Here is a 25082-nt window from a genome sequence, read left to right as displayed (position 1 = left end):
AAACTTCAAACTTAGTAAGGTCAATTACGACTCCGGCCACGTCCTTACGATCAGCGAGGAAGTGAAGTGTTTTGTGTGGTGTGAAGTGAACATGTTAGTGTGGCGTCCATTACTACTAGAGACCGAGATCACTTCTGCATCTCCATGGTTTTTACAGGAAGGAGTGGAAGGGCTCAAAAGCTACATAATTAGAATTCGCCTTGGTAAGTTATGCGATTCATGTACCATATATTTAAAAAGTTATCTATCGACATTTTTAACGTCGAACTATTCAAAGATTATTTTTATTAATTACGACAAATTGTCGGTGTTCGGACTCTTAGTACTTCGTCAATTCTTATTTTTCCGATACTATTTTGATATAGATGAATCATCAAATAGATAAGTTCCGTTATAACTGCAAATAATGCAAACATTTTGCTTTTTTGGGTACCTGGCTTACGTTATTCTTAAACCATTAAACACCTGAACACCGATCAAATAAAAAAAAAATAATAGGTGCGTGTTCTACACCGTGTCCAGTATATTCTCATACAAATTCAAGATAACATTACTTTGCGCTTGTCTAACTGACATCATTGGTGATAATATTTTTTGAAAGTGGTTATAATACTGATTCACTACAGGAAATATTTTGGAAATATTTCAATTATAAACTTATTTTATCAACTTAAGAATTTACGAAAAATATTTCCAGCGGAACGCTCATAGGCAGAGCCCAATTCCAATCTGCAGTTATCGCACATATATTTATCAAATTTTATCAATATTTATCTATTCAAAACGCAATATGATTAACTTAAAGTTTCTGAAACTTTTTTGTGAATGCTCTGATTTTCACTTTGTAAACCAGACCAATATGAACAAAAATTCATTTTAAGTGCAAAACACGACTTCAATGGACATTTTATCACTTATCATAGCAATTATTTTTTCTTATTCATAAAACAAGCTATTCTACGTTAGTATAATTCTACCAGACTACAATGAAATACTACAACATTGGATTATCCTACATTCAGTAAAGTTATACCAAAGAAAAGAAAAAGTGTATGAGAATATATTGGACACGGTGTATTTTTTTTTTTCATAAAACCGGGAAAAGAGCTTATACCGGCACTTATAGTAACGAAGCAAATAGTTTTTTTTACATTTAAATAAATGTAACATTGCCACCGGGGCCTTCCTTAGCCGTGTGGTTAAAGTCCGTGGCTACAAAGCTAAGCCATGCTGAAGGTGTCTGGGTTCGAATCCTGGTCTGTCCAGGATTTTTTCGTAATGGAAATTTCCTTGACTTCCCTGGGCATAGAGTATAATCGTACCTGCCACACGATATGCGATAATAGCAACTTAGGCAAAGAAAGCTCTCAGTTAATAACTGTGGAAGTGCACATAAATAACACTAAGCTGAGTAGCCCGCTCTGTCCCAGTGGGGACGTTAATGCCAAGAAGAAGAAGAAGAAGAAGAGCATTGCCACGATAAAATTTATTTACAGTTCAAGCGCAAATGCCTGCACCTTGGCCTTAACCCCGACCATAAGATTCTGCACTACCTGTGAATCAACCGTTTTTTGCATGTAAACCCATACTTTCTTCAGTTCCTCGACTGTCTTCACTAGCTTAGGTCGTTTAAAAAGGTGCTGCTACATAATCGCCTAGTACTTCTTGATGGGGCGGAGCTCCGGAGTGTTGGGAGGGTTGAACATTTTCGGCACGAAATTGACCTTATTGTCCGCATAACACTTCAGCACGTCCTTGGAGTAGTGGCATGAGGCCAAATCCGGCCAGAAGATTGTTGGGACGTTGTGGGCCTTCAGGAGAGGAAGCAGCCGCTTCTGGAGGCACTCTTCCATGTACACCTGTCCTTTCATCGTGTCCTGGGTCACGAAAGGTGCACTCCGTTTGCCGCACGTGCAGATGGCTTGCCAAACCGAATTTCTTCGCAAATTTGGACATCTTCTGAGTGCGAACATGCTCCGGAACGCTGAACTTATCCTTGGCCGTGAAAAACAGGTTGCCGGGGATCTGTTTGAAGTCGGCCTTCACTTTCGTCAGCAACTTCCTAGCACGGGTTTTTAGCCACATCCCGAACGGAGGCGTTCGGGTTTCGGTTGAAGGCCCCAACTACGCGGTTGTGATTTTTGGTGTTGGATGGAATACTTTTGCCTTCACTTCGGAAGCCCAGATCCGATCAATGGTCAATCGTTCTTCGATCCGCTTAATCACTCGCGATACCGTGGAATTCGCGATTCCCAACGTTTTAGCGATGGAACGATGCGAGATCCTTGTTCTCGTGATGAATGCGCAAGATTTTATCACGCACGAGCTGTTCTTTCGACTCCATTTCCGCGAGTTTTGATCACAGGACTTTAAAAATTGCAGGATGTAAATAATGCACAATAAACTAAATCCACCCAAATTCTCATTAAATTCTACCCAACGGTTAAAAAGTTAGAGCAATTTCATAGTGTGGCAATTTCATCGTGGACAACCTTACTATGATGATCGCCTCAAACGGCTTTCCAAGGCATTTGTTTCTACGACTCGATATTTCCTTGAGTCGAAGGTCCCTTCAGATATCGACTCATGGAGGTTTGACTGTATATGATGATTAGCGTGGTTCAAAATTAAAAAAATGAAGGTGCGTTCTCCCATATCTTTGTTACAACAGAAATAGTGTTCAGTGAAATTTTCAGCTTTCTGGTGGTGATTTAAAGGTGGCCCAAAGGCGATGTAGGTTCATATGGAAATTACCATGGAGAAATTTTCCAAACACGTTACCGTGAAGGCCCCATACTCTGCGCACTTGAGGCTTTTCATATTTCAAACAATTGTAATATATTGAAAACAAAACACAATATTCTGGAATTTTGGGAGCAAATACTTATTGATCGTATGTATAAGGAAAAAATATAAAAGCTTCACTAAGTAATGATTTTTATTGCAAATTTTGATTTTTTCTCAAAGGTGTCCGTGTTCCTAACTTTGCTCACTCATTTTTGCAATGTTCCTTATTCTGCGCATTTAGGTTCCTAACTCTGCGCACTCGATAAATTCTTTATAACAGTTGAAGTATTATACTAAAAACATTATTAGAATTTAAACACTGAATTAATCTTCATTTTCCTGCTTTATACGGCTTTACGTCCCCAGTGGAGCGTGGAATGTCTTCAACATAGAAGTTTACTAAGTGAAGTAAATTTTATCTATAATTCAATCCATGATAATTACTGTTACTGAATGCCATTAAGTGCAACTCTCAAAATAATCGAAATCATCAAATGATTTCCAAAACATGTATTTAACTTAGTTTTCTAAAATCTAAACAACTTACAAAAAGGGTAAAAGGGTGCGTTCACCCTTGGCATGTAGAGGAAAATTAGCTTTGACTGTTTATGTATTTTCACTAGAAAATATAAAAACCAAATTTTCTTTGGTTCGGTTCGGATCCGGGTTTAGTATTAAATAATCGTCTCGGATTCGGGACGGATCCGGGTTTGAAGAAAATAAACCTGGTTCTGGTTTGTTATATGTGAAACCCGAACATTTCTACTAAATACGAAGAATAGTTTGAGCGAAAGGGTATATCCATTATTAATGTATTGTTCATCACTCAATCGAGAAGTATTGCCACTCTGTATAAGCGTGACGTAATTAATGAATGATTCCTATTACAGATAATAACAGTACTTTATTGGCGTTTCTTACTCAATATTGACTCATGAAACTATACAAAAAATCAAAATTATTTTATTGCATGGTTAGGGAGTATTCAAAAATTACGTCCATCTTTCAGGGGAGGAGGAGTCTACGAAAATGTGACAATGCATGTAATAGGTACTGTAAAAATCACGACGGAGGATTGAGGGGACAGAGTGTAGAAATCCTTAAAATATGATGGACGTAATTTTTTAATCTTACCTTACTATGATGGTCCCCTCAAACAATTTTCCAAAGTATTTCTATTCCATATCTCGATGGTGTCGACAAGTCACGTGGTTCCCTTCAATATCGACCTCTGGAGGGTTGATTGTATGTTGAAAATAACGTTTTATAACTCGTCCCCTTAATGCTACAACTAGATAACTCGAAAATCAAAATTTTGAGATGTGCAACTTTGAAAGTATGACCGTTTAACAAGGTGATGGTTAATCGCAGAGATTATGATTGAAAAATAATCTTTAATTTGTATATTTTGAATCACACGCTTAAGACCTGTGGATATTTTGCAGATCTAATTAAGAAAAATGTTTTGACATATTGAAGTCAAAAATTTCAAATTTCGAGTTATCTAGTTGTAGCATCAAGGGGACGAACTGCTGCGCATAGTAAGGAACATAGTTGAAAAATGGTTCCTTACTATGCGCACTTAAGAAGAATAAGAAAATGAAGAGAAAATAAGTTGCACTTTACCAGTGATGATTGCTCGATACATAAACTAGTGCCTACATACTAAAAATATGAAATATGTTCTCTTTAATTTGCTTCAAATGACTTAAGTGATGATGTACTCCCTTAGCATTTTTGCTAACGGGCAGTCAATTTGGACGTTTTTCAATATTTTTAAAGGTATTTTATTTTTTATTAAAGTAATAAACGTAAATTTGTCAAGAAAATTCTTCGCGTACTTTTTTATTACTATTGTAGCAATACATCAACAAACAAATTTAAACAAAAAATAAGTATTTTACCAGATTTTGGAGAATTTAGGTAAAAGTGCGCAGAGTTAGGAGCTGCGCAGAGTTAGGGGCCCTCACGGTAGTACTGGAATGTTAATATAAACTTATCATCCCAAAGTAAAAACTAAATTTATAAACTAACGAAATCGGAGAAAATAGGAGCAGGATTTGAGCCTGCAGTGCCCATGTTTACATGATCGACGTAACCACCAGTATTTTAAATGCAGAGGAAATACGTTTTTGTGTTCCCTGCTGCATTCTCACGTCTGTTAAAAAAAATTCAGTAAAATAATATGTGCATTTGCTGAAGATTGAAATTCAAAAGTCGCATACACCATTTAACCCGACCAAACAGTCAGTTTGATGAACGAATAAATGGGAGAATTTTAATTAATCGTTGGAATAGTAGTTTGATGCATCAAGAAAAGCCTATGTTTTTAACCAGTCTCTCTATCTACGGAACGGATTTCATAAGCGTGAATTTTTAAATTTAGATCCAAAACAATTACATGCAGCAGCTCTATCAGTTCATGATATATGTAGTTAAATGATAGATGTTTAATTTTGAAGAAAAATTCAATATTTTTAAGAAAAGGCAAATACCGCAACAATATGACAACGAAAATAGCTTTTTGCCTATATTGCGGTATCTGTAAATCACGATCTTGAAAACTCGATATATATATATATATATATATATATATATATATATATATATATATATATATATATATATATATATATATATATATATATATATATATATATATATATATATATATATATATTTATATATATATATATATATATATATATATATATATATATATATTTATATATATATATATATATATATATAGTCATACTAAATGTAATTGCTACAAAAAAATTTATATTATTATGATACTATGTATTATTTTTTTTTCATTTGTACATTTATTCTTTTAAACTAAAGATTTCTGTTCATATTTACTTTTTTTTACTTTTTACTCTATTTTACACATTTTTTCAAATAAACACAATATTTTAACGACAAACCACGAAAGCTGATTGAAAATCGGTACACAAGCCGAAAATTCGCAGAAAAAACTAATAACAAAATAATCGCAGGGTAGCTATCTTTTAAAATTGCATTGGATTGGTGAAAGTTAGTAGAAAATCTATTGAATAGGCACCGATATTGTAGGTCAATCAATTCAATTCTTATTTAGTGACTAGGTGTCTCAGATGGAAAAACCTAGTCTATTTACATTCAAATGGTCCAACTATGCCGGAAGAGGAGAGGAAACCAATGTTTTCGAATCGTGAAGTAAAGTAATCAATTATTTTTCATTATAGACATGTCCAAAGTCACACAAACTGACAGTCCCGTGCAGTGTCATTAGCATGAAGGGAGCATAATTTAAATGCTCGAACATTGTGTGGCATTGAATGTATACTGAATGTAATAAAATATGTATTTTTTAGTATACCGCAATAATAGGACGAAATACCACAAGGACAAAGGAAGAACTTCAGATTTGCGTTCATGACATGTTTGTTTTATTTCAAAACTAATTTTCTTACCTCACTATACTCCAGATAAAGGAAAGTTTCAACACTTCAGATTGCAAAATATTACAATATTTAGGTGTTGAACACTGAAATACGATTTAAATTTTAACACCGTGCTTAGGTCCTCCATAATAGGACGGATACCCTATTAATAATGCTGATAACTAATAATTCATCACGAATTGAAAAGGCTGGCTGTGTTATTATTTAATGTACAGCACCACTTTGTGGTAGTCGCTGCGTTGCCGTCAAATTCAACTTAAATCACAGACAAACAGACGTAACGCTTAGAACAGACCGCAATCAAAATCCTAGTCGAGAGAACATGTATGCCCAATGCTAAAATCACTGTGTGTGGTCGATGGGCCAACAGAGGGTGGTAGCAGGGCTGCCACATATACTGTAATCTGTAATACAGATTTTTTTTTATCTAACACAGATCCAATTTGTATGGAACACAGATTTTCTTTTAATAGTTTGTTTTCAATTGGTCCTCGGTAAAAAGAAGCAAGGTATTATACTCCGAAAAATGACATTTGGCAGTGACGTCATTCCTATCGCAAACTCGAACGAGTGCAAAAAAAGCAAGGCTTGCTCTCTTTTACTATCCTGTAAGCCTCATGAGCCTTTGCATGCTATAAAACGTTTGACTTTCACTGTGCGCCCTGTTTTCAAGTTGCTTGTGCGAGAGAGCGAGACAGCACCAACACATGGCGCACAGTAAAAGTCAAAAGAACAAAAGGATTTATGGCACGCACAGAGGATCATGCTTGACGATAGGAATGACGACACATGTTTTGATTGAAAACCGTTGTTTACACGTGGGAATAGCCTAACTCATAGTTTCCCAAACTGTGGGTCGCGACCCCCTGGGGGGTCGTGGGACAGTTTCTGGTGGGTCGCGAGAAAATTTCGTTTTGAGCTTGACTTCCAGGACACATTATTTATTTTTTTCAATCAATGCTTCAAATGTTTAATATTGCACCAGTCAGGAATATTCACGGCTCTTGAAGAATCTCTTGAATTTTCAATTTGCTTGGGATTGGAATCATAATGGATTCCGAGACCAAACTTTCTGCATTCCGTAGAGCAAAATATTCGGAGATTGATTCAATAAACTTGATGATAACAGATTGTGATTATTTTTCTCGATAATTTGCAGTATCTTAGTTTGAAAATAAAAATAACAATATATTGATTTTAAAGCGACAACCATAGCGTGTGTAATATTCTTACAAGAATTATAAAGAACGATAGGTGTGAAATGTTTTTAGTTGAGGAAACTAAACATCGCATTTTTATTTAATTTCTGAATATTATATATCTTTTAAAAATAATTGAAAAATTTATTAGTTTTATCATCAAACAATATTTACTGGATGAAGTCATTTTATTCAAATTTGTATAACTACGAAAAAGTTTCAAATATGCACCATTTACAAGTAGTTCGGTAGCTTAGTTGGTAAAGCGCTCATTTAGCGTATAAGAGTCCTGGCTTTGAATCCCTGCCGATCACGTGGATTTTTTTTTCATAGTTCCACCGATAATTTATTCATTTTTACCACGTGTAATGAGTTAATTAATTTAACCATTTATAATTTCATCATTTTTACTACAATTTTCAGCAAATGATTTCAAAGTAGAAAGTTTGTAATAACCTTTATCTAGATGCCTGTGAGGAGAAAATCTAAAAGAATTCGTTGTTTATCTTTACAATAACGAAAATTAACCAAAAACAACAGTGGTGCTTACTTTGACTATGCGAACATGAATTTTATAGATTGCATGTCTATCACTTTCCTGACAATGTAATTAAAGATCTCGAAAATTTAAGTACGAAACTCATTTTTTTCCACAATTTTTCACTGGTGGGTCGCGAGAAATTCTCTTGATGACTAGGTGGGTCGCGTGCACGAAAAGTTTGGGAACCTATGGCCTAACTTGTTGTGTCTACCGTGAGGTGGTCGATGGACGTCGATAAGAGTGTGACGTCTGTTTGTCTGTGCTAAAACTAAACGATAAGTATGATAGAATGCTGAGCGCACTCCCCTACTTCAAACGAAATCGAAACCAACCAATCTTATTGATTCCTTATCGAAAACAAATAACATGGTCATATATGGTACCAAACTAATTATCGTTTCCCATTTGTTTCGATTTCTCTTCGAAGGTCGCTCCGTGGACAATACTCAGCAGTGTCGTGATACTCCTTCGCGGTTGTGCAAAACCCGGTACAATACCACCGCGCCAATGTACGGAGTTAGTCTCACTTCCGGTCAGCCTGTTACGATTGTACAGAAATTTCCAGATCTCCTGCAGCAGGTTGTGTTTGAAGTGTGCGAGTAAGTATTAATTGTTTTGAATAGTAAATAAGCTATTTTTTAAAATCATTCGAAGTTGAAAGGCTTGATTTATAACTATAAATTGTTCAAAAATGAACAATGGAGTAAATACATCTCAAATTTTGAACTAGTATCTCTACAACGGTGGCTTTATCTTATAATATGAAAAAAATTAAACTGTGCGATTTCAAATGAAATTGATAAAGGTTAAGATAACACTTAACATCCATGAAGTTTATTTAGGAATTGTTTATCAACCTTGATTATTGCTGAATAACAGGTCGCTTTTTTCAGTGATGAAACTCGATGCTTTGTAGTCAACTAAGGTACCGTGGGGCAAGTGGGTAATGGATTTCGCATAGTTGGGATTTTTCAAATCCTAGAGACTTTAAATTAAAACAAATATGATCGTGTATATTTTTTTAGCTTTACTCCCACCAAATGTAAGCAGTATGCTGAAATTTGTTTTTATGTAAAATTGAAGAAAACAGTTGAGAAAAAGTTTTTGAAAAACGTCTCCTTACTTTTCACTTGCCGCACAAGTGGGGCAAGTGAAAAGTTGATCGTTTTGAGCAATAAATTCAAAAACTAACAGTTATATTCACGATTTCTACTACCTTTAACATCTTAACAGCGTCCCAATGAACAATAACATAAGTAACATGTAAGCAAAGAAAATTGTATTCTTGTTACTTGAATTTTCTTCTGCTCAGTTATGTTTGTTGGAATGATTCGACAACATTATAACTGCAACGTTTCCAATGTTGATTCATGGGACACAAATTGCATTTCTACTCTGTAGAATTTACACCACTCGTTATTTGTTAAGAAAATCGGAAATGAAGTCGGATAACTCATCGGGAGAAATCAAACGGAATCCTTCAATAAAGTGTTTACAAACTTTTTTAAGTGGATACACCTACACCTCATTTTTTTGTTTTGAACTAGCTTTACATAGACATTCCACGAGATTTCCATGCGTTCTCTTATATTAGATCTTTTCAATCAACGTCTCCCTTTTATTCGGCTGTCCGAAGTAAACATATAATTATCGTAATATTTGGCAACCTTTTTTAGAGAAGTTCCATGATTTGGCCATGAAAATAGATTTTAACGCTTTGAGTATAGTGTATCTTGAATTATCAACACGTTCTGTTGTTCTATGACAATTGCGAACCCTGTATACTTATAGCTACTTAAAAAGAAAACACAAATTCAATCTTTAATGAAAAACTTTTCACTTGCCCCACGTGATTAGAAAATTAACGGTGTTTCAATTTAGTCATTTTCAGGTCTACGTCGAATGAATTCTAAAACTTTTTTTATTGCAGTTTAAAACTGTCAGAAGGGACAACTTAGAGGTGGTATAGAAAATTATTTTCTGCATTTATTTATCCGCTGAAAATATTACAATAAGATTGCACGCCGCCAACTTGTTACGGAGTGATAGTTGACATGTTAACGATTTTTCGCTATAGTATGCAATAATGGATGAAAAATTTCAGAAATCTTTTACTTATCGTAAAGTTCTTAATGGCTTCAAAGGTTTACGCATGAGTTTAAAGCGTTAATTCACATATTGAGTTAAATATACCAATTATTTTCATTTACCCCATTTACCCACTTGCCCCGCGGTACCTTATACAAACTGATCTTCGTTGCTTGGTTTGTCTACGCGCCCAATAAAACAAAGGATATGCAATGATCTCAAACCAGGCATGCCCAACCTTTTTTAAGCGTGGTCCACATTTCAGAAACTATATGTATTATGCTATGGGCTGAAAATTTATAGAATATCTCCTTGAAAATCTCGCCACAAATGAGCTATTCCTGGCGGTTACACTTACCCCGGGTTCTCACTTGCCCCGGGATACCTAATTTCATTTTTCAAAAAGATTGGATTTACAAAACATTTAAAACAGTTTTTGTCAGCTATGATCAACATTTTTGAAAAGGTTAGTACTAAAAAATCCGCTAGTGACAAGCTTTTGTAAAATTTTAGAATGTTTTGCAAGCTAAGTGTAAAGCGCATATTTTTTTTGTAAATCACACAGTATTCTTCTTCTTTTTTTCTGGCATTACGTCCCAACTGGAACAGAACCTGCTTCTCAGCTTATTCTAAGTTCTTACGAGAAGTTCCACAATTATCAACTGAGAGCTTTCTTCGCCAATCGACCTTTTTTTGCATGTGTATTTCGTGTGGCAGGTACAAAGATACTGGGAAGTCTAGAAAATGTCCAACCCGAAAAGATCCTCGACCGGTGGGATTCGAACCCGCGGCCCTCAGCATTAAAATCTTAATACATCGAAGATAAAACCTTCTTATTTTGTAAAAACTAGTTAATTACAAAGAAAATTGCCAACCTTTGGATGTATGATGCGGATTTTCAAAGTTCTTTTTTACTAAATGGTCCAACATACAAGTTATTAAAAATCAATTGATATGCGTATCTTGTCATATTATATTCTATATCAAAAGAATATATCAGACCAGTAACAAACGCATAAAAGAGCTTTAAGGCTCAAGAATCCAACAATCCGCTTCTGCTTCATCTCTCACTTGCTTCTATCTTCCATTCTAAATCTATTACACTCAAACTATTCGTTCATAGCAAACGCTAGAACCAGAGTCGGACAAGAGTCCGTTTCCCTAACGCTTCCATTCTTCCACGCGCATGTCTTTACTTACGCCTGATTTATAGGCTGTCTGATAACCACAAAAGCAAACCTCTCTGCCATGCCTTTCCCACAATCCAAACACTCCCGCACGAACTGGCGCAGATGCAGTGGTATATACGATCTACGTAGGAGCCAGTATAATGCATCATCAATTCCTCCCCCTTCCCCACATTGGTCTGCATTCTGACGTGGCAGGCACCATTGTCGTCTAAAAATAGAAGATCCATATACTGAGGATGCCTGTTAGTCCCAAGCAGTCATTCGGTTGGTTCCTTGTATAAGTGCAGCTGATCTGGCGATACTGGAGTAGCATCTACGGGCGGCCAATCAAGCTCAAGCTCACTTTTATTTTGGAGTTGCTATAGGGTAAAGAACTATTTGGGCACTTCCATGATTTATTTTGGCAGTGGGGAAGGAGGTTTCCTCGGCCGAATTATCTAAAACTTTGCAATAAGAAGCACTTCAATGCGACGCAGGTTCTGACCAAACATGAACTCAGTAGCTTTAGCAAAAAACCCTGCCGAAGTGACTGAAAAGTGCCAAGAATGAGATGTGGCTCCTATTCTCATGCAAAATTGAATAACAATTGTTTCTCATCTAAGAGACATTATCATGCTTTTATGAAATATCGATAAAGTTGCCAGTATAATAATCATTACTGTTTCGAAGTAGAAACAGATGTTACGTTTGGACAATGTTTCGATGATCAAACGATTTGTTTACTGATTTGAATGAATTAAAAAAATAAAATAGTACATGTGAACTGTAAGGTTTATTATCATAAGAAAATTTGTCGTTATATTTTCTAATTCTCTTTTTTGTATTAAGAATTTCGCCCTTTTGAAATGTTGGTAAAATATTTCTTCTTATACGTCTAATGTTGATGTAGATATCAAAACTAACAAAAATTCTAAAGTTATCAGTGCACGTTATAGAATTTGAACAGATATTTGTCTTTCATTCTAATGTCAGTCAAATATTTTAACATTCAGGTGAAGTCAGTAGTACAAGTCTTAAATTGGTTTCACCTTTGATATTTTACATTTTTACTAAAGCGCTCTTTTCCCAACATCATTGATGGCAAAGCATGAGGTAAATAATAAAATAACCTAAATGACCGGGCGCCACCAGAAAGACGAACAAAAATCTCACAATAAGGTGTCGATTATACCTACATATATAAATTGTCGGAAATGATCAATTTCTTGCTTTTGAAGCCACGCAGCTCCATACGCAAATCATTGGATTCGCTATTTTATGCGGATGAGTGTGAGTTAAGCAGGAAATTCCCACCTCGTAACCGAATTACATCTCTCTATATATTAATGTGTGACGATGTCTCGTGAAATTAAAGTTAATTCACTATGTTTATGTAAGACAAAAGGCTAAATTCGGTTGAGCATATAACTGCAGTTTCTGGCTAGTTATTTAAATGGTTTATTTAAAGATAACCTCAAAAAAAGTTTTTTAAGACGACGCAAACTTGCTGGGGTCAAATATATAGAACAAATAGATTTCAAATTTATTCGCCGTTATTTTTCTATTTCTTTCTTTACTATTGACTAGCTTTTTTCCTCAGGTTTAGATTGATCGGTGTGCACCATTAGTGTACCAGATTCCGCCCATTTAAAGGATGTTATGTTTTCAAAAGATTATTATAAAATAACTATTGAGTCGCTAAATACTATGTTTATGTTACAATATAGCTCAAAGTATAAGTACTAAGCGGAAAAACATAAACAATTTGAAAAACTTTTATGATATTTTTTAATTGCATTTGTTGCATCTACTATGGGGCCATTTACCGTGCACGCTAGTTTTGGTCATGATTTTATTTCGTATCGTAGAGAAACGTTGTTGGTTGAGCAATTATGTAGTAGTGTGCACACTCATTTTTAAGGGTATTCAAAGCTTAATTTATAATAAAAGCCATAGGAAGTTGAAAACATGGCTAAATCATTTTTTTTTTCATTAAACGATAGAACGTTTAATTGTATTATCCAAACCATTTTATATTCGCTCAAAAACTAAATATGAATAAGTTAAATCATGACATAACAATAAATCCAATATGACCCAATAATGTTATGCCTTTTACACTAATGCACGGTAATGGGAACCTAAAAAATACTACCTAAAAGGGATCCATTCACCACGCATTTGTGATTCGACTGAAACACAATAAAAAATTCTAATTTGCATAAAGGCTCAAGGCTCATACGATGAAATAAACCTTACTAGTAGTATCTACAGCGAAAATTTATTGAAATTATGAAAAATTGGATACTTCAACGATAAAATGAAAAAAAAAACCTGAATGTGTGGCGTTTCGACTAAGAGTGTTAAAAAAATCTCATTATTGAACAGAATTCACACGATTTTGACTACATAAACTAAGTTATTCAAAATGCATTGTGATAAAAACTACTTCATTTTAACAGTTTTATCTTATTTTGTCAACAAAACAATAATTTGTGAAAATTGTATGAATATTCTGTAAGAATCTGTATATGTGCACGGTGATTGGAGGCCGCACGGTGACTGGTGAGCTGACGGTATAGGGGAAGGGGTGGTAAAATGAACACCTTAAGGAAATCATTTTGTTTCTCTGATAGAAAAACGAGGAATTTGTATAGTTCTATCGCACAACATCAAAAATAGGGATGTAATCTAGAGCAGTGACGTGAATTTAGCTAAAAATAGCTAAATTTTCACATGTTTTCGTCATTATCAAAAAGCGATGCAAATGTTCATTTTACCTGCACTATGTGGGTAAAATAAATAGCGGCTGGTGGTGAAATGAACACGATGCAAAAAACGTGAACAAAACAAATATTTCTGAAAATTTTCATTTCCCCACCGAAAATACATCCATTAATGATTGTAACCCATTCAAAAAGAATTCAATAGGTATCAGATTTGACATAACGATCAGATTTCTCATAACGATGTTCACCTCACTGAAAAACCTCAAGTCTTCCGAGCTAAAAGTTACGTCAGTTCTAATTTTCAAACGTGGCTTTCTAAAATCTTAGTTTTCTTTGATATTTTCACTTCAATTGACCTACGTATCAACCCGAACACTCAGATTTATGCCTAAATTGTCCGTGCGTGATAAAAATTTATCGAAATTTGTTTTTTCTCGGTAAAAGGCACGGTGTTCATTTTACCACCACTTCCCCCATGAAAGTCCGTCTATTCCGTCCTATTCGTGCTAAACATGTTACTTTTTGACACTAAAAATCAGTTCTTGACCTTCTGAGCGGTAATGCCCCTAGCATTAGCGGCTACGGGTGCACTGTATTTTAATTTTTCACATCATGTAAATGTAGCGATATTAGCTGAAATTGTCCCTATATTTTTTTTCAATTTCATCGATGTTGTTCCGTTTAAACTACTGTTTCTGTACTAAATCTCAATCAAATCTGGCTCAACCGGTATAACTTGAAATAATCGAAGTCAGCGTCCCCTGTCGCGTCTACCGGCATGTACCTACTTTGTTTTCGTTGTTGAGGTGGTGAATGGCGTCCTTAACCTCTCTCAAAGTGGGGGCTGGTTAGTTTCCATCACTCGCAGTACTGACCCAGACAACCAGAAATCGCATGAAAGTTCACGTTAAAACTCGTTTATTCATACTAATTACATCAAACCCGCAAAGCACCGTGGATAAACTCGTCAAATTGATGAGTTACCTCACATAAAACACTTTTTTTTGAGTTCATTTGTACATTTTGTTTCGTCCCGTACACTTGTACAAAGTAAGTCGAATCAATTCGTAGCAGCTGTCAAATCAACATTTGTTATCATAAGTTAAGTCGCATAAGATAACAGGTTAGTTCGGGAGAATATTTATACACTCGCATTGTATGTTATTAATCATCACATAATATATGCACGCATATCGCCTCCACTTTTGTACGTAGAAGGCCTTTTCGCGACATCTTATAAGTGAAATTTTGCACGTACAAGGCCTCCAGGTGATTTCGTTATGTGTACATTTTGGTTGTCTGGGTGACGAAGGCATTTCCTCCGTTGTCCCGTCCTTCATTGCCTGTGCTCTCAGCGCCATTCAGGTTTTCGTCGAAGTGCTGCTTCCACCTTTCCATCACCTCACGCTTGTCCGTCAAAATGCTCCAATGCTGCATGACCGCCCGCGCTGCATTCTTCACCTCCAGAATCTGCCTACATTCCTCGTCGAACCAATCGTTCCGTCGACTCCGTCCCACTGTGTTTTATTTTCTCTTTTTCTTGCGCTTTTTGAATAGCGCCCTAACCGTTGATTTTAGCGATATAGTTTGTTCGGAGAAGTTTCTTGGTATATTAAAGCGCAACTTTTAACGAAAAAAGTTTTGTGATCAATCCACCTAGCAGTGAGATAGAAAAACTATTTTTTCAAAACATTTAGATAGACATATGGTGTCTTCGGCAAAGTTGTAGAATTGGCAATTTGAAACAACTTTGTTGAAGACACAATTTTTCTATCTCTTATACTTTTTGAGATATATGCCGTTGTATGTGAATGACCCCTAAAAATCATATTTTTTATCATACCTTTTTTCCAAGATTTTTAACATTTTTTGTGTTTTCTACAAAGTTGTTTGTCATAGAAAAACCCGTGTTTTTGCTGAACATATCATTACCCTATCTTTTGAAGTAACAAAGTTATTCATGAATTACTCTTTTTTCAAGGGGTAGTTTAGGCCTCTATAACTGGCTTCGGCGCAAAATGGCGCAGACAACTCTTACAAATCATGAAAGTACCATATCTCCCCTTTCGGCAGTTGATAAAAACTTTTGTCTATAAGCGTCTTTGCATAGGTTTTTACTACCGTCGTTGGGGGTGACAATGGGTCAAAAAGGGATATGTCCGATTTATTTTTTGAATAACTATCGCAATTTAACTCCAATAAACTTCAAATTTGGTGTGTATGTACTTTGATGGTACATTAACAACTGTTCAAAAAATTAAAGACAAATATTTATTCACAGTGGCACTACAAGTGAATGAAAAATGACCCAATCTCACCCCATAGAGGGGGTGACATTGGGTCACTGTAATTAAAATAACTTGTTTTTGAAAATATGATTTCAAAACCATTCACAACTGAAAAATATTGATAAAAAACGATGCAAACAAGACAAAAAGATATCTAAGATGTTTCACAAGTATGATAAACGCACTTAAAAGGAAGATTATACTGAAAATTAAAGAGCTATGAGAAAAAATATGTAAACCCAACATTTATCGTCATGTTTACATAAATTTTCTTGGTGTTTCCCTCAAATTGTCTTCAAAGTCTCATCCCCATTGCTATAAAGCTCATTCAGTTTCCCCAAAGGTGTACTGAAATAGTGATTATTTTAAACCTTCGCAAATAGTTAAATTTCGGTGCGACGTTCCACGATCAATAAATTCCAGGCAGAAGTTGACGTCATAATCCCAGTATTTCAGCGATCCAACTCATTTGTACTTCCGTGAGATGTTTCTATAATATGAAAACACTGATAAATAATCAAATTTAGAAAAAAAAAACACCCTTTTGATAAAAATTTACGATGTTGCGGCGCACGAAACACAGTTGCTGGTTTGAGCAGTTGTCAAAATGCGTTGTATTGTTATTCAATGCACGGAATACTCAAGTAGACTTGTTTGATGTTTCAGAGATGATGTATTTAGAAAGAATAAACACATCTTAATGAAAAAAGAGAACACCCGGCACCGTAAAATGTCAAAAAAGTGGACTTGGAATTTAATTTACTATCGTTAATGCTTGACCCAATCTCACCCCCATTTTCAATGTTTTAGACATCGTATCGAAAAAAAATAATTTTTTTGTGGGAAAATCAAACAAATTCCGGAAAATATCTGTGATGCGTAATGAAAAGACTTTCAACATTCTACTAATACAACGATAGAGGTTAGAGTACATGCGTGATACTTTGTACAGGAGAAATTTAATGTTGTAAATTTTATCTAGTTTCAACATGCAAGTTTATTGATGTAGTAAACAAAAACTACTATTTCTAAAAATGCATATTGTTATGAATTACGTGTAATAATATGTTCCCTAACATATGAATTACTAGTTTTAGTAATATCAGCGTTATTAGCTGAAATATTTCACAAATCATGTTTTTCCGTTTTGACCCAATCTCACCCCCTAGACCCATTGTCACCCCCATCGACGGTATCAAACAAATAAGCCTTATTAAAACGAATTCGACTAATAATTATTTTACTTTAAGAGATAGAGAGAAACAATGTTCAGCGAAAACACGCATTTTAAGATGTTTGACAACTTTGTAGAAGACATGAAAAATGTTAAAAATCTTGTAAAAGAGTTACGAATTTTTTAACCTAAGGTACACAAATTTGTATGAAAAATATCGTTTAAAATCATTTTCGTTTATAACTTTTTACTTAAATTTTTAACATTTTTCATGTCTTCTACAAAGTTGTTAAACATCTTAAAACGCGTGTTTTTGCTGAACATTGTTTCTCTCTATCTCTTAAAGTAAAATAATTATTAGTCGAATTCGTTTTAATAAGGCTTATTTGTTTGATAGTAAAAACCTATGCAAAGACGCTTATAGACAAAAGTTTTTATCAACTGCCGAAAGGGGAGATATGGTACTTTCATGATTTGTAAGAGTTGTCTGCGCCATTTTGCGCCGAAGCCAGTTATAGAGGCCTAAACTACCCCTTGAAAAAAGAGTAATTCATGAATAACTTTGTTACTTCAAAAGATAGGGTAATGTGGGGTAATGATATGTTCAGCAAAAACACGGGTTTTTCTATGACAAACAATTTTGTAGAAAACTCAAAAAATGTTAAAAATCTTGGAAAAAAAGTATGATAAAAAATATGATTTTTAGGGGTCATTCACATACAACGGCATATATCTCAAAAAGTATAAGAGATAGAAATATTGTGTCTTCGACCAAGTTGTTTCAATTCGTTAAAAGTTGCGCTTTAATATACCAAGAAACTTCTCCGAACAAACTATATCGCTAAAATCAACGGTTTGGGCGCTATTCAAAAAGCGCATGAAAACGAGAAAATAAAACACAGTGCGTCCCAAGTATCCGACGTTGCTCTCAGCATTGTTGATGGTTTTATTCAGAGTCTATGTACAGAGAGTTGCGAGAAGAGACTTCTTTGAATGATTGTTCTTCTTCGTCGTCGAAAATATTCCCTATCTGTTTTGCTGGTCTGCTCGATAGGTAGACGGTTTGACAGTTCGATAGGTAGATTTGGTTTCACTCTTCGCGCAACTCTTCATTCATCGACTCTGGTTTTATTGTTCTCCAGCAGTCCTCAAGAAGTGCTTCATCCAGCTCACCCTCTTCCGGTAATGCAGCCTCGAGGTGCTGCTCGTACGCAGTTGCGACATCCGGTTGCTTAAGCCGCTCTAGGGGCCTTCCATAGCCGAGTGGTTAGAGTACGCAGCTACAAAGCAAAGCTATGCTGAAGGTGTCTGGGTTTGATTCCCGGTCGGTCCAGTATCTTTTCGTAATGGAAATTTCCTTGACTTCTCTGGGCATAGAGTATCATTGTACTTGCCACACGATAAATATACGTATGCGAAAATGGCAACTTTGGCAAAGAAAAAGTTCTCAGTTAATAACTGTGAGAGTGCTAATAAAAACACTTAGCTGAGGAAAGCAGGCTCTGTCCCAATGAGGACTTAATGCCAATAAGAAGAAGAAGCTGCTCTAGATCATACCGAGGCGGCCGTCGGCACCGTACGTTGTTAACGACGGAGAGTTTTGAGCGCAGTTTAACCATCACCAGATAGTGGTCAAAATCGGTACTAGCGCCACGATATGTCCTGACTGTCTGCTGTGGTGGTATGGAAGACTGTGCTGGAAGTAGGTGCTAGGAATGGCCATATTCTTGGAGGTGGCGAAATCAATTAGTCGTAGGTCGTTTTCGTTAGTCAGCTGGGCGCTGAGCTTTCCAATAGTTGGTCTGAATTCCTCCTCCTGGCCAATCTGAGCGTTTAGATCTCCTATGACAATTTTGACGTCATGGCTTGGGCAGCTGTCGTATTCGCGTTCGAGCTGCGCGTAAAAAGCGTCTTTATCATCATCAGTGCATGCGGAGTGAGGTCTGTGCACGTTTATTATGCTGAAGTTGATGAACCGGCGTTTGAGCCTCAACATGACATCACTATAAAAGCTGTTCCCAGCTCGTGTGTGTTGCCGCAGCTCTGGTAGATAGTATAATTACCTCTAAACGTTCGCACCATTGATCCCCTCCAACACACTTCCTGCAACGCTACGATACCAAATCCGCGGTCCTTCAGCACATCTGCGAGTATACGTGTGCTCCCGATGAAGTTGAGAGATTTACAGTTCCTCGTACCGAGCTTCCAATCGCTAGTCCCTTTACGTCGCTGTGGTCTTCGCCGATTGTCCCGGTCCGTAGTCTCTCGTTGATTATTCGTTGCTTGATTTTTTTACGGCTGGCTTGCAGGGCCTGACACCAACCCCATAGATTTCCGGAGGACCATAGCTTAGAGTTTAGCTTAGAGTCCTTCTCTGGAACTTGGACGATGATCAGCCGCCCCTAACATGGGGAACAGATGCTGTTGTGAGCCGCTCCTAACATGGAGTACAGACCCTCCAGGTTTGCAGAAGCAAAAGCAAACATCCCCTCCTTTCCTGTCAAAATACGACCTGAGTTCCCACCGGGGTTGGTTACCCGATCTTCCCTGAGGTTACTCGTACCACCCGATCTTCACTGAGGTTACTTGAACCACAAAAGCTATAAGCTATAAGTTCTTTGTCAATCATTTTTCATAGTGTTGCTTAATAATCCACGTCAGTGTACTAGAGTGACCTAGTGTGAGAGATTGGTGGAATATTATTGGTGGTTTTAAAACTTTGTCTTCAGTAGAATAGTAAAGCCACAGACACTAACATAAATTGTATGTTTATGCTTCACTATTCTACTGAAGATATAGCTTTAAAACCACCAATAATATTCCACAAATCTCTCACACTAGGTCACTCTAGTAGACTGACGTGGATTATTAAGCAACACTATGAAAAATGATTGGAAAAAACCTTATAGCATATAGCTCTTGCGGTTCAATAAAATAAAAGGTAAAGTAAACAAGTAGAGGGCTCAATTCACGGTCAGTCCTAATTATTTGCGCAATGAAAAGAAAGAAAAAAAAACTTTCAAACATTACACAAAGAAAGTATGAAATCTGCAAATAGGGTAACGATCGTATTTTGGACCCCCTAAGGAAGTGATTTTAGTTTTTTGTCCCTACTAATTAATTGCACAGCGTAACCAAGTCAAAGAACATGCCAAAATGTAGAGAAAAACTTCCTTTACAAGATAAAAATGCCCAAACGGTCATGTAGGATCCAGAAAACGTCGAAAATAATTGAATTGTGATGTACTGCTTTTCATTATTTTGGACACACCAATACATTTTGGACCCTCAAAGTATATATTTTGGACCCCCGGTGTTTTTTTTATCATTCGGAACCAAAGCTCACGACACTGGTTGTATAATATGCTTGCCCATAGTCTAATCAATCGATTAACAATGGAAAACCGAAAAAAAATCTACACTTTTAGTCCAGAAATTTTAAAAAAAGTTTTTGTCTACATTTGAAAAATTTCTGACGGCTTTAAATTCTGTGTGTAACGTGTTGTAACGGTTGTATGGATGAACCAATTAAATTAAATTAATTTCAGATAAAATAAACACATTTTCTATGTACAAACGGTTGATGCAAGTACGGAATAGTCCTATCTTTCCAAATGGCATGCGAATTGAGTTGGTCTTTCGATTTAAACTTGGAAATTTGCAGGAAAATGGACCAGGGGGTCCAAAATATATTGGTTACCCTACCACTAGTCTATCTAAAACAGTCTGTACTATCTTCACATACAATAGTCATCAATTACAATTTTCAACAGACTTATAAACTTCAGGGCTACTAACTTTGTCAAGATGGTCCTAAACACCTAAAGATATTCAAATGGTACTTCCGAAACATCACCCTGATCAATCTAGTAAACTTCCCGAAAAATCTGTTGTGAATTCGTTACGAATTAAGAAACAAGAACTTTGATAGTATTGATAATACGTTCCCGGTAAGAAAATGCTGGCACATGCTTCGCTTAAAAGGGTCAATGACAAAATGTTTACCGATAGGTTTGAATAGCAATGGAACCCAAATGTTGCTTCCTATACAAATTACAATGATGCTTACTTACCTTTTCCAGATTCTGCGTTAAAATGTTGTTTAAGATCTTTCTAGAGTTGTTATTGATTTTTTGTATACATCTATGACGCTCAACAGGTTGTACAATGTACATACCAAAACCTGTCATAATAAAATAGATAAACCCAGATAAACGTAACACATGAAGAGGTTCGTCTCTTTGCGTACCCTAGCGGCATCCAAGTCTTTTTTTTATGCCTTTTTAGCGGCATTGGTGCTTTGATTGAACCAGTACGTATAGTTAAATTGTGTGGCGAATCAACAGCCACAGGTATGATGTTCATGTAAGATGGTGCGAACTGAATTCACCTCGCACATGTTTGCTTGCAGCCTAATCACCATATGAAATCATTATCTTGCGTCCGCCGTTTAATAATCGAGATCTCACGCTTGTTTCGAGTTTGTGCGCTGATATGTTTCTTCTTTTCCTTTTATTTCAGATCATCCGAATGCGATGTTGTCCGGGGTGAATGCACCCAGACGTATGTACCCTACCTATTCCTGGTGATCCCGTTGGGACCGGTGACGCTGACCGGCCAAGATTATGTCCTCGTTGAAAGTGGTTGTGTGTGTAAACCAAAGTATGCAACGGAGAAACCCCGCGAATCCGGAGGGAACTTCATACCCTGAATGAGCTGATCCAAGTGACAAATTGGGATAACCTACCCAGTAGTACGATTAGGAACTTAGAGGCAAATGTAGCACGAGTGTGAATTGAAGTGATGTTTTTTACGATACGGTTTCTTGGAGACCATAGCAAGTCAATGAGCAAAAACGGATTATCTATATGGAAACATTCATTGAATACGTCACGCAAAAATCCACCTCCATTGACACGTTTTCAGCGTAAGTTCGAAGTATATTGAACTTAGGATAAGTGTAACAGTTAGAACCATAGTGATTTTCTATTTCGCTCTAAGTGATCATATTGAACCTTTGCATTAAAAATAATTTTGTTTTGTTTTAGTAGTAACATATTCAATTTATTATTGGAATTTAAATACTTTCAAAATTTTACATATAACAAAATAGGGAACAACTATTGTTATAATTGGTACAAATTCCTATAATTACATTTCGAAATTTTCATCCTTCATCCCTGATGTGTGACACGATTTATGGATGCTTTCCATTAATTAAAAAAAAAACAGACAAAAGGTTCGATCGTTTTTATGATCTTGAGCCAATAGTTCAAATACGAGAAATCAAATGTTTCAGCGAGATAGAAACATCTAAGCAAGCAATCAATCAAGAACATAGCTTTAAGATTATTTAACTTACTTGGTGAGACTACTGCTATTGAGAAATCATCTTCCGTCCCAGATATTAACTATTTCAGCTTTATGTAAATATGTTTCCTTCTTTACGCTATAAAACACACCTAATAAGTAAAAGATAGTATTTGCATTTCTTCTTTAGAACAGTAAATAATATGCTCGATGAAAACATTTATTGTTTTCACTTGAGCGTACTTCATTGCAAGTATCTATCTTTTAATCATTTGGTTTTTACTATAAAATTATGCATTTGTATATGCAAATATGGAACTCAATAAATTATTTATTTTTAATTTAAAGCGTAGCTGAGTTTTATTTCTCTTTTATAGTTCTCCAAATATTATTAAATAATAATTGAAATGTATAAGGGATTAAGCTAAAACGAGATCGACCTCGAGGTCATGGTATTTTTTCTTTCTTTGGTCTCACATTTTTCATCATCATCATCCAAATTTTTAAGATGCAAATATCGAGTTTAAAAGGATCTACAATGAACTTCCGTAGCCTAGAGACGTGGTCGAGAATATGTGTAAACATACAGGGTAAGTACATAACACTCCGAAACACGTTTTTTTTTGTCACCAAATACCGCTATTTGCTTAATTTGCGTTGCTGAATCCATTGCTGTTTTCGAAAATATCATAGCACGTCTAGTTTTTGTAATATTGGCGTTTGAAAATGCATTATTTAACACTCTTATTAATGTATTCGAATCCCCTGAGCAGAATCTCAATAGAGAGCTTAATAGTAGATGGAGTACCTTGTACCTTTTAATTCCGCCCCTAAATGCTTATCTTTGACAGATACGCGTATTTCGACTAAAGGGTACAAGGTACTCCAAGTTTTTCATCATTTAACACTTTTAGTCGACTCGCAAAATTGCCAGCTTCTAAGGGTTTTGGCTTTTAACCACAGAATTCAAAGTTTATGTGTAAAACAATACTTATCATGAAATTCATGATACTTTTGATGTTAAAAAGTTTTGTTTGATGCTTCAGAAAAGAATTTCGTATGAAGATTGCAGACATGTCATAATCTGCAAGCTTGATGGAGTAGATCACTCAAAAGTTTAAATTTCATGTGAACATTAATAACATCAGTATTATATACAATTTTAGCAATGACAGGGCTACTTTTGATTCCGACAGCATGAATATTACTCTGATCAATTTCTTGTTTTCTGCACTTTTATAAACCAACATATACTTTACTACTCGGCATATAAATAATATCAACAATACACACTCAATCTGTTCGGTAAAAATAACTGGGTTTTGTAACTACCGAAAAAGTCAGTAAACTAAAAAAAAAATGTCGGAAATCGAAAACATGGTGAAATTTGCTTTTTAATTACGCGTGGCGACAATTTTCATTTTACTGACTTTTTCGGTAGTTCCAAAACCCAGTAAAATTTTACCGACCCCAGTAATTTAATCTAAGTGTGTAGCAGGATAAACAACTTCTGAAAAATTATGCATTACATATACTTTGCAATTGGATTAAATCGACAAATTGAAGTGACATTTGCGAAAAAAAAGGATTCAAAACTATAAAATTTAGGTGACATTTTGGTCGGGTTTGAGTTGAGTATACTTAAAATTCTACCATTTCCAAGCTATCAAACGGTAATTTTAGATGATTTTTTTTTCGTCCAACAGAAAAAAACATAATGAAAAAACGTATGAAGATTGCAGACATGTCATAATCTGCAAGATTGATGGAGTAGATCACTCAAAAGTTTAAATTTCATGTGAACATTAATAACATAAGTATTATATACAATTTTAACAATGACAGGGCTACTTTTGATTCCGACAGCATGAATATTACTCTGATCAATTTCTTGTTTTCTGCACTTTTATAAGTCAACATATACTTTACTCCTCGGCATATAAATAATATCAACAATACACACTCAATCTGTTCGGTAAAAATAACTGGGTTTTGTAACTACCGAAAAAGTCAGTAAACTAAAAAAAAATGTCGGAAATCGAAAACATGGTGAAATTTGCTTTTCAATTACGCGTGGCGACAATTTTCATTTTACTGACTTTTTCGGTAGTTCCAAAACCCAGTAAAATTTTACCGACCCCAGTAATTTAATCTAAGTGTGTAGCAGGATAAACAACTTCTGAAAAATTATGCATTACATATACTTTGCAATTGGATTAAATCGACAAATTGAAGTGACATTTGCGAAAAAAAAGGATTCAAAACTATGAAATTTAGGTGACATTTTGGTCGGGTTTGAGTTGAGTATACTTAAAATTCTACCATTTCCAAGCTATCAAACGGTAATT

At 35.5% G+C, this 25082-nt stretch overlaps 1 protein-coding gene across 1 annotated transcript in view; it reads left to right on the top strand.

The window, feature by feature from the left end:
- LOC5577266 overlaps positions 1-22653 on the top strand; it is a 93735-nt gene extending 71082 nt beyond the window's left edge. The window contains exons 4-5 of the mRNA XM_021843281.1: positions 8404-8575; positions 21946-22653. Of these exons, the coding sequence (XP_021698973.1) occupies positions 8404-8575; positions 21946-22135 (362 nt within the window). The 3' untranslated portion in view covers positions 22136-22653. The remainder of the gene's footprint in view (positions 1-8403; positions 8576-21945) is intronic.
- Positions 22654-25082: the final 2429 nt, after the last annotated feature.

The sequence above is a fragment of the Aedes aegypti genome, chromosome 2 (genome assembly GCF_002204515.2).
Source record: "Aedes aegypti strain LVP_AGWG chromosome 2, AaegL5.0 Primary Assembly, whole genome shotgun sequence".
NCBI classification, from domain to species: Eukaryota; Metazoa; Arthropoda; class Insecta; order Diptera; family Culicidae; genus Aedes; species Aedes aegypti.
Note: the sequence above shows the minus strand (reverse complement) of the source record. Positions and strands in the feature narration are given on the sequence as shown.